At 33.5% G+C, this 16303-nt stretch overlaps 2 protein-coding genes across 2 annotated transcripts; one reads left to right on the forward strand and one right to left on the reverse strand.

The window, feature by feature from the left end:
- Window positions 1-1376: 1376 nt before the first annotated feature.
- Window positions 1377-10446, reverse strand: LOC133312768 (KH domain-containing protein At4g18375-like). Its single transcript, XM_061514026.1, has 8 exons — window positions 10289-10446; window positions 8922-9532; window positions 8281-8772; window positions 5840-6079; window positions 5479-5754; window positions 4304-4359; window positions 4071-4167; window positions 1377-3428 (listed from the first exon to the last, which is right to left on the reverse strand). The coding sequence occupies exons 2-8, from the start codon at window positions 9507-9509 to the stop codon at window positions 3297-3299; spliced, it is 1881 nt and encodes a 626-aa protein (XP_061370010.1). The 5' UTR covers window positions 9510-9532; window positions 10289-10446; the 3' UTR covers window positions 1377-3296.
- Window positions 10447-12844: 2398 nt separating this feature from the next.
- On the forward strand, window positions 12845-14086 carry LOC133312798 (uncharacterized). Its single transcript, XM_061514068.1, has 2 exons — window positions 12845-12945; window positions 13514-14086. Exon 2 carries the CDS (start codon window positions 13533-13535, stop codon window positions 13866-13868), a length of 336 nt encoding a protein of 111 aa, XP_061370052.1. The 5' UTR covers window positions 12845-12945; window positions 13514-13532; the 3' UTR covers window positions 13869-14086.
- The last annotated feature ends 2217 nt before the right edge of the window (window positions 14087-16303 follow it).

Consider the following 16303-nt stretch of genomic DNA (forward strand, 5'->3'; position numbering starts at 1 on the left):
GAGCGTGTCCGTGCTTTACTGTTCCCTTCTATGATTTTTGTCACCATTGATGAATGTAATATTTATCAAAAAAATAAATAAAAAATACTACTTTTATTTTACCTGAAATGACTATATCATGTTATCTCACAAAATTAATTAATCTCTATACATGATTATAATTACTCTATTTTTCAACCTCGCAATGTTGAAGGAATTAGAACGCCAACCATCATTTGGGTGGAAGGGGGTTGTAGAGGGATAAATCCTTTTTGTTATAAAATTGTTAAATGCTAGCTGAAACTAAGACACTTTAGCACTTGAAAAAATAAGGGGAGATATTATATCCACATTGCCTATAGAAAATATCCCAGATCCACTTGCAGAAACATCACCTAACACCACCAACATTTTCCATTGGTTGCCTTGAGGGTAACAACTTAAGAGACAGTTTAATAAGTATTAAAGATGGAATTGTGGGGAAACCCTGTGGCACAAACGAGTAGATGAGCAATTGAAGTTTGGATACGATAAACTGTTGTAGGACATTAACTTGGGCAATACCATTACATTAGGGAAGAACAATCATAATAAGCTGTTGTAGATGTGACATTCAATACACTTTTAATGATAACAAGCTGCTACTCCATTTGCGTGGTCCAAGTCCTTCTGAATTATGTAGCGAATTGACAATATAACATTAAAAAAGGCATTCTTATATGCAACCCTTTTTAGACGGATACAGGATAAGCCTTATTATCTCCATGATACTTCCAAGATTTTTTTTATTTTATTTTTTGGAACTAAAGTTAGGATAGTAGGTAAAAATATCTTTTTAAAATCTATTTGATCCGTTAAAATGAGGCCATTGTTTGTATGAGAAACATTTATCCAGTACAATCAGTCTTCACTAGCTGCTTTTTAGTTTCTATGTTGGATTTCTACTTTTCTAAAGTGTCTGTCAGAACTTCCCCCTTTATCGTTATTTCCGAATTTTCAATCGCAGATTGTTTCTATGAAAAAGAACTCCATCAATTTGAGAAAAATGGCCTTGAATTCATAATTGCATCGTATTATATGAACTGGGAAATACATCCAATTCAAATGACTAATCAATGTAACATGATCGATCACCCAGTCTTTCGAACAAAACCATGCAGAATATAGCCCAATAGGAGGTACGATTTTTATTGATAAATTTACTGATATATATTAGCAAAAACTTAGAGAACAATACATATTTCTTCTTCTTTTTAATTTCTTTTCGGGTTGATCGGAAAGTCAATATCACAAATGTAGTGTACGAATAATGACCCCTTTAAAAATAAATCCATTGATGCATGTTAAAAACAAAAAGATTGACTGAGCCTAGCAAGTACCACATAGAAGGGATTGTACCCAGTTATCCCTGGGAATATATAACATAAATTCATATGATAGACACGCAAACAGTAACCTCGTAGAAATCAAAAGAATGAAGAAAGCTGCATGTACAATAGACATCTACCACTCACTACTTGATGTGCAACGTAAAAGCAAATTCTTACACAAATAGTAATAACTAACAAGATTCTTGATATTAAATTTAGATACAATTCCACCCCCCAATGAATCATACCCCTTCACATGGAAATATGGACAGATTAATCTCCAAGAGAAACCAATATCATGCATGACATCATCAATGCATTGAATTATCCACTAATGACAATGGTTGCCTAGGGACCTAATGACCAAACTCAGACTAGGCATCCTTACTGATAAGAATGATGGGAAAATAATCAACGAATGGACAAAAATGTATAAATATACAGAATCAAAGATGGGAAATTGTCCAGCTAGAAAATCTACAGTTACCTAGAACCAAGGGAGGGTTTGTTAAAATGTATATTATATCATTTAAAAGATAAAAAAATGTTCTATCGAGCATTATTATGCTGAGATTAGAGGCTAGGGAGACTTGTGAAATAGCATCAAAGAAACTAGATGACTAGCGCAAAATGAAGAAAAATTGTAGCTAAGAAAGGCAATGTCTCAACATTATCACTGAAAAGTATCCGGATGATAGCACATTATAGAAAGAAAGCCGAGAGAGGCCAGTCACTTATAGCTAGAAAAAGGAAGTTTTGAGTACATTAGTGTCGTCGTGCTGATGTTAAAACATGGAAACAGGCAATATGGATGATTTTTCAACAGAAGATGGAAATAAAGACGAGGCAAACGTTGATGAAATAGGATGATTTAATCTTATTGCACCCTTCAAAAAACAATATCTGAAAAATAAGCAGATGCCTTACGGATAGGAAACCAGTGCCTATAAATTTATTTTTCATTTGGGAAAAACCACTAAAATTAGAGCAGGTTAATACCTTGGTTACCAAAATTCAATTAACTATAATACAAGTTCAGTTGAGATACAAAATCTTAAGTTGCAAACAGGACAATAGATAAGCCACAGGTAGCAGAGGTAGAGATCATAACATGAATTTAACTTGATAGAATATAGGAGATCCAATGCACTAAATGTTAAGTTGCAAACTGGACAATAGGTAAGCCGCAGGCAGCAGAGATAGAGATCATAAAATGAATTTCACTCGATAGAATTTAGGAGATCCAATGAAATCATTTTAAACCACATTGGAAGAGGGGAAGGCTTGCTACCATAAAATGCAGCAGCAAGCATCTCTGTGAGTGGCATCCATGACAAGATAACTGTGAAGTGAAAGCATGAACACAAGATCTACAAAATAAATTCCAATGGTTTTTCAGATTATATGTATATAATGAAGTGCGCTTGGCGTGAGGAAACTTCCCCACTTATGATCAAAGTAACCGCAAACCAAGGATACTAGAAAGAGGAGATTGCAAGGGAATTTGCATTTTATTTGTATCATTGGGGAGCAGATACTTTCAGCAAGAAAGGAGAATAAAAGGTTGAACCAGCAGAATCAAAATAAACATAATCCCTTTATGGTTCCTCTGATACTAATTAATGGAGATAAAGATGATTCCACACTATTCATCAGTAAAAAAGTATGAATGGACAGAAAGATCCTAAATTTCTAAGAAAAAACGCAGATGAAGAGTAGATTAAGAAAACAGAAAAGAAAGGAACAATAGCTCCTACATACAAAACCAGCACTGGATGATCAGGCATAATCTTGGTAATCACTGTTACGGAAGAAGCAGGAGTCCAGTTGAAGAACCCTAGAGAAAATTCTCTCCACGACCAACCTAGAGGACCTAAGAAGAGGAACAAGAACATGCACTGAGAATTAAATTTTCACCTTCAAACCCCCAGAAATAACTCCAACAACTCATGTAGCCATTATAAATGCCTGGATCAAGTTTTCAGCTGCACGCTTTTGTTCAGGTGTGCCAGAAATAAGAGCAATACGATCACCCCGGGCAGATTTGGAGTCAGAAATCTCTACTGTTGCTCCTGAAATCTGGATTGAAACAACGAAACATAAAATTGCCATTCAATGAAGCAAATTTTAAGTACATGTACAAAGGGTATAGAAGTATAAACAAACTGGTATTCCATTAGCCACCAAAGATGTATAAACTTGAATATGCAAGATACTTTGGCCATTGAGGTTCAACCGAACTCTGTGTATGTGTGTGTGTCTGTCTGAGTGTATCAGTAAGAGCAAAAAGAAAATACTTCACAAAATAGTTTCATTACATGACATCTAAAAAAATACTGTGGTAAACCGAAAACATAACTGATAAAATAATAGGAAAAACCTTAATATGTTTTTTCTAATTAGTGAAAGTTGGATATCTCTCTTTTACATCAAATAACTGGACTGAGAAGATACATCATATCATAATGTAACAAAGTGAGAAATCAAAATAAACTAAACACTAAACTTGAGAAAGTATGATATAACAGTGTTTAATTTTCAGATAAGTAACTGTTCTCAGTTCATCACAATTCAAAAGCATACAGTGTCAGTGAGATACAGCAACAAGGACCCATTTGGCATTAATTTAAGATAAACAATATAAATATACCTTTCAAACCATGAATTAGTTACCTTTTAACATAGAATAAAAGAAAAGTAAATTAAATTGTGTGAACAAACCTTCCTGATATTGGCTATATTGGACCCTCCTTTACCCAACACTTTGCCTACTGCATTAGCAGGAACCAACATCTCCAGAGTTGATGGGGGAGGCAAACTGTGTATAATGAAGGCACATAAACACAAGTTGAATATAATTAACAGTTTAACATAAAGCCAAGTAAAGAAAAAAAAGGACCAAGTCCATTGTAAAGTATAGAATGCATATAACTTTGATAACAATATATACTAACCCTCCATACAGCTTGGTGGCATACGAAGACATAGATCCATAGCCATTTTCTCCAATCTATTGCAGAGAAACAAACAAGAGAAGATATCGGTGACATATGTTTAAAAACTAAAAATAGAGAAAGAGTTAAACACATATTAGCATATTGTAATAGAAAAATAGATACTTTACACAGCACCGGAGGAAAGGAAGTGCTGAATAGAAGAATGGGCTCTGAGGAAAAAAGTTCACAATTCCACCCACTCCCATAAAAAAAAAAAAAAAAGAATGCTAAAATCCATCAGTATTCACCACTTTATCTACTTCATTATAACAGTACTCATAACTTCATAACAACAATATTCGAACCCAAAAGACTAATAAAAAACTAGAATATATACTATGCACGGACACAACAAAGGAGCTATCTAATATAATTTCAATTTGCATTGCTACAAGATTTTTCACATTTTAAATCAATGTATAAGCCATGAAAACATGTGTATGATGAAAAATAACATTTTAGCTGAACCTACACTCAATCAAATTGTCTATAATTATAATTCTAGTTTCAAAAGAATAAAATCAATTAACATCACCATTGGGCATAAAATGTCACAAGTCTTTGCAACTCAATTAGCATCACCATATCATGCCAATTGCAGCCTATGCTTCTCTTTCTTTTTTTAATGCATAATTGGGGGGGGGGGGGGGGGGGGTTAGAAAAGAAACTATTTTCATAACTTTTAGGGAGATAAGAGTACATCTCAACCATGCATTTTAAGAAATAGAGCATGAAATCAAAAAAACAATTTTTCACGAAATTAATTCATATCTATAAGTCTTTAAAAAAAAAAAAAGACTATTTTTTCCCCATATATTGAACCTGGAACTTCAAATTAGAATCAATACCTATAAATCATGAGATACATACAAGACAATGATCACATCATAAGAGATTATTTATTCTTGAAAACATAGGGAAAGGGAGGAAAAGAGAGAAATAGTATATTTCACTGATAATAAGATGTGTGTTAATCACTAAGTAATAGACGCATTTATATTAACAATCTAGGTCAAGCACTAATGAAGTACAACTAGTACAAGCCATATCCATCACAATCTAGGTCAACAGTCCTGATATTCTAGCAGTTATGATAAGTTACTATAACAAGAAAAAACAGTGGCAAGACATACCGAAAGAGATCCATATCCATAAAGGCTGCTAGAAGAAAGCATGCCCAGGCCAGTTCCATTTTCAGTCCTCTGATCATAAGCCAGTGGAGCAGGGAAAGGAGGAACTGAAGACATCACAGATGGCATTGAAAGAACAGAGCTACCTGAGTACAAGGATTCAGCACCTATAGGGGGATTATGGTTATGGCCAGTGTCCCTCTCTCTCAATACATCATCTCTCAGCCTTAAGACAATCTGGATAAGTGCATCCCTCACACAATCAACTCCGCCGACCACCTAAATCAGAAATCCAAAAGAATATTCAACAAAATAAATATACAAATTAAACAAGAAGAATGATGAAGCGAAAAAGACTTCAAACCTCAATGAGTTCATCATTCACATCTGCACATTTAGGCTTATCACTTTTTGAGATTCGAACATCTGCCTTAGTTCTCTTTCGAATTTCATTTATGATTGAACCACTTTTCCCTATAATACATCCTATCACCTTGGATGGAACTAGGAGCTGGATTGAAACTGTGGTATCATCTTCCTCACTTATCTTCTCTTGCAGTAGTAGAACAGCTTCAACAGCCATGGATTTCAAATCACTTGACGACTACAAAATAGACATACTACATGATAGATTTTCCTTTTACGATCGAAAAACAGCACATGATCAATATAAAAAATAGGAAAAGGCTACACCATACATAGTAAGGACAATATGGGAGTCAACAAAACCCACCAACTAAGAAACCAAGCATATAACGGATCATACAATTCAATAATTTGAAGAAGCTTTCAGGTCAAACAAAAATAAGGACCAAGTTTATCTGCTAGTACACCTGTAGATTAACCATGTACAAATGAAGCCTACAAAAAAAAAAAACTACCTACCGCCTAGCATGAAGAGATAAAGAAAATGTATACTTGACTGCCACCCTGCTGACATCAAAACCACTTCCAATGAAACCCTGACTTGCGAGGGTAGGGGTGAGGAAAATCCTTATACATAATCTTACACTTGCAACTTAGCAAAGAGGTTGTTTTTAGGCATCGAACCTGTGACTTTGCGGTCATAAAGAAGCAGTTTTACCATTGCTTTAGACTTGCCATCTATGCCACCTCACTGACATATGCTGCAGACATAATGAAATTGAAATATTTTCTTTACTGGAGTAACATTACAGTATCCCTTGCTCCCTCACCCAAAAAAATTTAATATCTTGAAATAAAATATTTCCATATTGTAATTAACATGTGGACCCTGTTGGTGTTGACCTTCAAATAAGCATCAATTCTCATTATTATGAGGGATGGCACAATTAGAGCAACAATGGTCAATCCCAGATAGCAGAATGGAGCAGCCAACCCCAAAATGCTACAATGGTATAGCGGGTTGCGGAGCAGCCACTACACAGAAGATAAGGGGTACTGAAACATAGGACTCATTCACTCAATACTCAAAAGTTAAGACACATACATCATTAAGACTCAAATAACTAAAGGAAACAGAGGATATAGCAATGTGAAACTCCAAAGCAGAGATTGGAGCTTCCGAAACAGAGGTTTCCATCTGAAACAAAGGCCACCGTGTGAAATACAGGAAGAAAATGCATGCGGAACTGCGCAAGAAGATGCATTGCTTGTGCAAGACAGAGACTAGCTAGAATGGTGGATGTGGAGCAGGGATGAGGCTGGCTGTGAGCGAAACAGAGTAGAAAACCCTAAACAGAGTGAAAAAATGGTGGTTGGCTGTACTGGCTTGAGGAAGACTTGAAGCAAACCCTGAACAGAGTGCACACTGGGTTGAAGAACAGAGACTTTTTTTTATTGTCTAGTAGAGAGACGTAAAATACTTAATTTGGTGCTTACATTATTAAGACTCAAATATTTAATTTAGTTGAGGTAATTTAGGGAATTCCCCACACCCAAAAATATTAGGGTTTTCTTTTCACCCCCATGGTTTGGTATGATATCCATTTGTGTCTGCGACAGCTGATATTGCAGCCGCTATGTGCACTAGGCTGAAACATGATGCGAAAGCCATCTAGGAGTGGAGGACCTCCACCCCACCCAGCTCTAGAGCTATAGCGCCACTATTTTGCGCGATTGATAACTATGATTAGAGCACAAGGCATTTAGCCACAATAGTAACTAGTATCAACTATAAAAAGATTTTCTTCAATAATGGATCTAACGTGCTTTAAATTTTCATGGAAGATATGCATGAAATGTATCACTCAAGAAAAGCAGAGGAGATGCCTATAAAAAGAAACATAGAGAATATTCAGCAAACTAGTAATCTAGACAAAGAAATATTTAAGATAAGCCCGATATCTAAAAGTAACATTAAAATGAAACATATCTACCATAATTTTGATTAAAAAATAGTTTATACTTGATAGAAAGAAGGAAATAAAGAAACTAGAGATCAAACTAAAAATTCAAACAACATATGCTTGAAGCTTAACAATAAAGCACACAAGTTCCTAATGAGTAAGAATCAACTCCTCATCTTGATATTCAATTCTTATGCGATTTTTACTTTTCTTATTCTTGCACATAATTTTGAGAATTGATCTTATGGAAATGACCCCCCCCCCCCCCCCAACCCCAAAAAAAAGGAAAAAGAAAAGAAGAAAAGAAGGAATGTTTATAAATAGTACTAGTTGAAGTCAAACTTTTTTATGTGTACACGATATATCATGGACTCCGGTACTCCACCAAGTTAACACCCCCCAGTCCCACAACCACAATTATTGGATGTGCAATTATATCTTATATAAACAAATTGAAGAAGCATAGATAGTGCACCTCTGTTGCAGTTATAGTGATTAAGCATTCATCATGACGAGCTTTGGAATCATCAACCTCGATATGAGCACCAGTAGCCTGCCTCATATTTTTAATTGTACCCCCTCCTTTCCCAATGACACGCCCAATCTTGTCAGCAGGGCACAACATTCTTACAATTAACTCCTCAGATTTGGAAGCACCAAGACCAGAAACTACTGGAAGGGAAGATGAGTATAGAGACCATGTATTTCCTGCATCAGCATAACCTTGCAGATCTTGTACATTTGTAGATCCTAAAATTTGAGGAACGGACCTAGGTGTGATAATTGGATCCGATGCTGGATATAGTCCACCAGGTGGATAAATTGGAACTTCAGAAGGAATGATAATGCTGGGAGGAGTTTCTGGTACAGTGGTGTCAAGAGGAATGTCCTCCTTGGGTGAGAACTTGTACATAATTGAAGAAACTGCAAATAATGCTGCTTTTACTGCTTCAGATTCACCAGTAATCTACATACAACGAAAACAAGCATGTAGTAGATAGAAGTTCACTTCAAAAGAATGCTTTAACAACTGTTTTTTTTTTTTTTTGAGTTAAAATATGATTGAAGATATAAAAATTGTAAGTTACTATGTTTGAAAATATTAAATATACCAACCAACACAAAATTGTCAAACTCCATGGCACATGAGTGTGCTGGGTCAGCAGCATCCTTGGCAATGACTTTGATATTTGTCCGTGTCTTAACTCTCAGTTTTTTAATGGTAGCCCCGGCCTTACCAATGATATTTGCAGACTGGCTCGATGGAACAAGGATTTGACATTCTTCCTTATTCTTTCGTTTCTTCTCAGAATCTCCAACAGTTTCCATGGCATTTGAAATGGCAGAATGAACCTTGAGAAGAGCATCCTGGGCAGCACATAAGGGCTTTTTATCATTGAACTCATCATCAACCTCAACATCTTCCTTCTCCTTAACATAGCAGTAAATCGTTATAACTCGATCCTTGGCACCAGGAAATGGATCCACAACCTTGACTTTTGCCCTGGTCTCTTGCCTTATTGAATTTATCACTTTTCCGTTCTTACCAATAACACTCCCAATAACACCATCCGGACAGAGTATCCTATACACAATCATCTCATCATTGCCCTTTTCATCTTTGTCATTCACACGTCTCTTTTGATTTTTGCTGTCCCCATCATGGTCTCTCTTCGAACGATATCGTTTCCCAGTCTCACCCATTTTACAAATTACCTGCACTGCTTCTGAAAACAAAACATAATGTTAGATACACACATAATCAGTTGTAAAATATTTTTTTCTTTCTTTTCACCGTACTTGCTCACCCATGCCACCCCTTAGATTAAAAGTTTAAATGAAACAATAAAACACTATTAAACTCACCATTTTTTATTGCCAAATCAAGCTATTAAAATAAAAATATTATACACAAACATAAGCCCACTAATCAGCTATTAGTTAACATGGTGGGAACATAAATGCAGTTTAACTAAAATACCCATACTCATACGAATAAGACTTCACACCATTTTCAACATGGACTTGTATCATCCAAAGTGTGACTAAAGCAGAAATAATTACGGTGGAGCAAACACAGGAGCTACAGTTAAGATTAAAAATCTTGTGGGGGTAATTATGGAGATAGAATTATAAGATGAACCAATTACAGATTCAGAGAGCATAATTTAACATCAACTGCGCCATATATCTCAGTAAAATTTGAAAAGAAAATCCAATAAAGTAGTAACAAAACCGTCTGTTTAACAAACAAAACTCTTGTTAACAAGATGAAATACAAGGTAAGATAACGTGTTATACTGGCAAGGCACCTCATACAGCTTGAAAAAAGAGAAAAAAAATCAAAAAGTGAAGATTCCCAAATGATTCTAGGAAAAAAAAATGAACTTTCTTAAACCCAACAACTGAGAGTTCCAGCAGAATAAGAAGAAAACAATTATAGGTGCGAATTGTCAAAAATCTAAAACCCCATAGTTGCATACCTGATGATGAGAGAGAAGAAGAAGAATAAGAAGCGAGCTAAAACCCTAATGAGAGAGAGAGAGAGAGAGCGAGCGAGAGGAGAGAAAGAGTAGGGTGCTCTTTGGCGAGCTTCCTAGGATTCGTCGTAGAACGCTATCCAGGATTTTGATTACTGAGAATCTTCCTAGGTTTTGTTCTTCCTTAGTTGTTTTTTACCCCTTTAAATTATTTTAGATAATTACGTTACAGGCTGTCATTAATAATTATGTATACTTAATTAAAAGTATATGATATTGTTATTACCCAATAATATTATTATTAAGTTATTATAATATATTAATTATTATTTCACTCAATTAATGATTATTATTTATTGTGAGATAATAATTAATTAATGAGTTTATTTTGTGAAAATAATAATATTTGATTGACGAAAATCAACCGAACAAAAATCAATAATTAAGATATGATAATAACGGTTAGTAACAATATTCTATTTCTTAATTAAATAATTTTTTTTTAAAAAGAATAAAAAATAGTATTTTAAGTAAAATAAAATTATGAACAAATGAAAAAAATTCTTTCATATTTTTTTCGTTTTTATTATTAGAAGAAATCAAATAAAGAAATTCTTCATTTTTTTCAAAATACTATTATCCCATTATTTAATCAAACTTAGTATAAAAAAGAAAATATTATTTATTATTTTTGTTTTGGTGAAATATTTATTATTACTTTCGACGTGAACGTTATATTTATAAATTTTTTGTTTACAAATTATAACAAATTACACTAAGTATGACCGGTCATACTTTAATTTTTAAAGTACGACCAATCATACTTAGGGCATGTTTGGTGTGACGTATAAGGCATGATAGTATAAGCTTATACTATACGTTATGACATTTTCAGTTGTTTGGTGTGACCATCGTATAGTATAAACTTATACAGCATAATCCCTTAATACATCAAAACGATGTATAACTTATTACGGCCTAAGGGTGAGGGATAAGGCCTGATAAGATATTGATGTATTAACATTGATGACCAATGTAATTTTCAAAAATTGATATATTATTTTAATATTAATCTATTAAAATAAAAATTAATTTCTCAATATATTAATTTTTAAAATATTGAATATTTTGTTTTTATAAAAATTAATTTATATTTTGGACACACTGATCAATAAATTTTTATAAAAATTAATATCATATGAAATTTTTTGAAGAATTATATAAATTATTTATTAAAGGATATTTTTATTAAAAATATTTATTTTTATCATATATAATATTATACAGTACCTTATCAAATACTAGATGATATTATCTTATACAATATATTATTTTACACAATACCGTGCCAAGCGCTGGATAGTATTAAAATTCATTCAGGTCTTATACAATCAGGCCTTATACTATCAAATCTTATACTATCAGGCCTTATCATATACTATGCACCAAACATGCCCTTAGTGTAATTTGCAAAATAAAGTTGTAAATGGATCCTATCCTTACTTTCAATTCCAAAACTTATAAACTTATCGTTAAGTGGTTACCGTTTTATTTAAGGGTTTTATAATTTTCATTTAACATGAGAATTCAAATTTTCCTACATACTTTTTGATTTTCGTGCTGACATGGGTCTTATATATAATTTTTTCTAACACATGAGTCTCACATGCTTTTTATCTCTACAACATGAGAATTGAATTCTCATATAACATGAGAAAATCAAACCTCTTTATTTAAACTTATAATCAGTGTGGATCTCGTCTCGTGCCTTGTTCAAACTTTTTTAATTCAGCACAAATCAAATAATAGTAGATGTTTGAATTAAAAATAAAATGAAGATTAATTAGATTAAAAGAGCATTTAAAATAAAAAAATTAAAAAAGAATACATGTCATTATTTAAAAAACGATATAACAAAAGTTAAATCGCTTTACGTACAAAATAAAAATAAAAGAATCTTCTTTCTTTTTTTAGATAAAGTTAAAGTATTATACATACTTAAAATTAATGAATAAAGATAAATGAACATTATGTTATTTTATTTTCCCAATTTTTTTCCAATTTTAACTGAAAACAAAAAATATAAACTGAATGACACGTACCATGATAGATAGACATAAATTATTTAAGTAATTAATAAGTTTGTTTTATATGATTATATATTTTTGTGAAAAAGAGAGAGAAGAAAGACACCTCCTAAATTTTTTTCATAGATTTAATTTAAAAATAAATTACTTTAATTTTTTATTAAAAAATCATGCGACCTTTAGAAATTAAACAGAGTTTTTAGTTACATGAATTAATTGAGTAAGATTATACTTACAACTTTTTTTTTACAACTTCTTATAATTATATCTTAACATCATTGATTTTCGTTGTTCAATAATTATAATTTATTATGAATTAATAATTAATTAATAAATTTAATTGACAGAAATCAACGATATTAAAATATGATCGTAAAAAGTTATAAAAAATAAGTTGTAAATATGTCAAATATTTTTTGTTTATGTTACAGTAGATAATACCTATAAAATACAGAATGTTTGTGTTTTTTCGAGTTAGGTCAGTGAAGAGGGGTTCGGTTTTTAAAAGCGACGGTCGGAGATTGAGTTGAGGAATAGAAGGAGGCAGTGATTTTGTGAAGAAACGTTCCGTAGGTAATAATTATTTTGAGAACTTCTTCAACAATCTAAGATTTTAGTTAAATCATGTTTGTTTTTTTTTATGTCTTACTCTCTTCCCCTTATTTTGTGATTTTGTTGGACTGTGTTATGTTATAAGTAGCATGAGGGTATGCTGTTTATAATTCAGATATTCCTTTGAGTTTCTGAATCAGTTGTGGTCTGAATGTTCCTTTCTGTTGTATTCTCTTGCCCTTTCTGGAATAAATGGTCAAACTTTGAGATAATTGATTTGCTATGCTGAAAATTAGGAAGTGAAAAGGCTTTGAAATGGTTTTCAGCTTTGTCTCTCATAAAAATGCAAAGACAAAACTATGCTGGCTTAAGTTCAATATACTGTCCTGTGTTTTATCTAAGAGTATTTTTCAAATTACAGTTTTGTCAGCTCTGTATTTTGACAAGGTTTAGAATGGCTATAAGGAAAAAGAGCCTCTGCAACCTTTGAGAAATAGCTTCCTTACAAGTTTGTTAGCTTGGGATGGGTATCCTCCTGGTTAGGTGGTACTGCTGGCGAATTTAGATGGATATGTGGTGTCTTTTGCAGGTGAGGTTCAAGTGCTAAGATGGAACATGAAGCAGAACAACCCATTCCGGTTCAAGTAGGAAGCTCAGATGGTTCTGGCCGTGTAAGTTGGGTAAGGAAGATGCTATTTCGCCGAATGCTGGTTGGGATCAAAGATGGAAGGTTCTTCTTGGGTGGCTTCTACTGCCTTGACAAGCAAGGGAACATTATTCTCCAGGATACTGTGGAGTACCGAAGCACTCGACAATCATCGCCTTCTCCAATGGAGCAGAGGTGCCTTGGTCTTATTCTTATTCCTTCTTCTTGTCGCACGTCATGTCATGTGGATTGCTCTGTAGATGAACAATTGTCTCTGCTATCACTTCATGAAAAATGAGTACTTTTGGGTTTCATTTGCTCTGTTGATGAATTGTCAATGGAATTGAAGATTTTAGTGTTTCATGAATCCTGTGTTGTGTTAAAACATAGTATTGTGGCACTTGCTTAGGTTTCAATCATTAAAGAAGGATTGTGGTTTACCACGAGTGTAAAATGTTTTTTGTTAAAGATTTGATTGGATTTTGGAACAAAAAAAATAAAATTATGTTACTGACATTACACTGATTCTATATCTTTTTGTTGCTTTATTCCTGCCGTTACCTCCTCTCTTCAAATCTTGTGCTGTATGGTTCCTAAACTTCACGCTACCTCTTCTGTGATTGAGGTTCTGAATTTGATATATCAACTAAAATTTTATTGGGATACGAGTAAACCTTGTAACTTGGAAATGAGGAAAAGGTGAATTTCCTTAATTAAAATTAGAAGGACTGAGAATGAAGAAAAGGTGAATAAACTCCAGTTTGCTTGATAACTGTAAAGTAGGCATCTTTTTTGTACAAGAAACTGTACAAGTAATACTAGAAGGCCTGCTTAAGACTCCCATAAACTTGATGAAGTTTCTTCTGCAGCTGATGTGTTGAATTTGGATTTTACAAGGAAAAAGAGGCTGCCTAAAGCCATTTGTTATCTTTCTTTATGTGTGAATATATTTTTATGTTAGTTCTAAAAGTCCAGAGCTTTTTAATTTTACTTTCTTTCTGAATCCAAAGTTCACTTATTGCATGCGTATGTGTGTGGAACCTAAATTTTCTGTGGTTGTTTAAGACATTCTTGGAGTAAAATCCAGTAGTGCCGACTGCCGGGTAGTTTACTGTACCTCCATAATGCTGTTCAGAGTTAAGCTAAAAGCATCCATGGGATGATATTGCTTGTAAAGTATGAGCAACATAGACACTTAGGTTGGGACAAAGTGTTTGTTTTGTTTGTTTGTACTATTTGATTGTTTGCATGAAACTTTGGAAATTCCAAAGCTGTTCTTTATTAAACTAAAGGCATTATTGGGTTGATAATAGCTCTGTTTTTTTATACTAGAATGATAGTTTAATATAATTAAGACTCAAGCGCTAGAATGAGTATAAGAATATAAAACAAGAACTTGTAAGTCGGAAAAATAAATAAAAATAAAACAACTTTGAAAGGAGGAAAAACTGGTTTTCTACTGATCCATGTGGTATACACACATAAGGAAGCCCATTTATCCGCAGAAATCCAACCACTGGTGGAACGTGACGGCGGTGCAAAGCTAGAACATTATTGGTTTGTACCTTGTATTGATAATTTAAGGCTAAGGTGTATTGTTTTTATTTTTGTTCTTCTTTTAACTTAAATGCACCAGTCCAAGTGTAACAATTTAGATGGATTCTTGAACATTATTGCAAAGGTATTGTGTTGACTCAAAACCAAACAAGCAACTCACGTTCTTAGTTCCAACACTATTTGCCGGATGAAATGCTTAGGCTAGTAAATAGGTATAATTTTTTTTTTTTTGACTTATTTTGACTAATTCAAATGTAACAGATTAATTTACTATGACCAAACTGGTAATTGACGGCAAGTACTTGGATATAGTCAGAAGAATTTTGCTAGTAGCAATTTGCATCAGTACTAGGAAAAGTTCCTGGTTCATTTTTGAAAACTTTTCAGATGCTAGAAAAATTATCTTGAAAACGTTCAAATACGAAAGATGAAGTTTCAGCAAGGATAATCATTAGAACCTCCAATGGATCCCAGAAAGGGCGCTGCAATTGTTACATCCTTCATTATCAACTATAGTTTGGTACCATTTAGAACTTTTAGGTCTGCATTGACATCAGAAATGGCCATTTTCATGGCCTTCTTTGGATCTCTACCTATGATCGAATGTAAAGTTAAAACTGCCCCAATGCTTACAGTTGCAGAACTTTGGCATTGAGCAAATATCAGTAAGCATCATCAATATCCAAACAGAAACCATTAACTGTTTCATACTTGATCAAATTCAATCCATCCGTTTTCTTCCTTCTTTTAAATCAAAATTCATTAGACTCAAGTTTAGCCAAACCTGGTATCCCCAGAAATCTCAGAAACTAACTGAAAAGGAGCAGAGGTTTTGTTTCTTGGGTACCAAGGTGACTTCAGTTAGGAACGGTAGAAGCACAAGCTCCGTACATGGGTCATTTTCTAGCAGCTATATAGTAAGAAGTACGTGGTAAACCAAGGCAGGGGCACCCCAACCTCTACTTCACCATGATTCCATGAATAAGAAGCACCCCATGGCTGTTTCCAATTACCAGACTTAAAGAGAGCCTGTAAAGAAACTTAGCAGCTAAGTGGACTTAACCAATTCAGGTACTACATGAAAGTAACCAATTCATTAAAGGAAAGTACACAAATAATCTTTTTCCTTGTGCACGGAAGAATCACTCTTAGAAAAATTTATTGCATCTGATCCAA

Source organism: Gastrolobium bilobum, unplaced genomic scaffold (genome assembly GCF_033153095.1).
Source record: "Gastrolobium bilobum isolate Gb01-03AN ecotype WA unplaced genomic scaffold, APGP_CSIRO_Gbil_v1 utg8540, whole genome shotgun sequence".
In the NCBI taxonomy this organism is placed as follows: Eukaryota; Viridiplantae; Streptophyta; class Magnoliopsida; order Fabales; family Fabaceae; genus Gastrolobium; species Gastrolobium bilobum.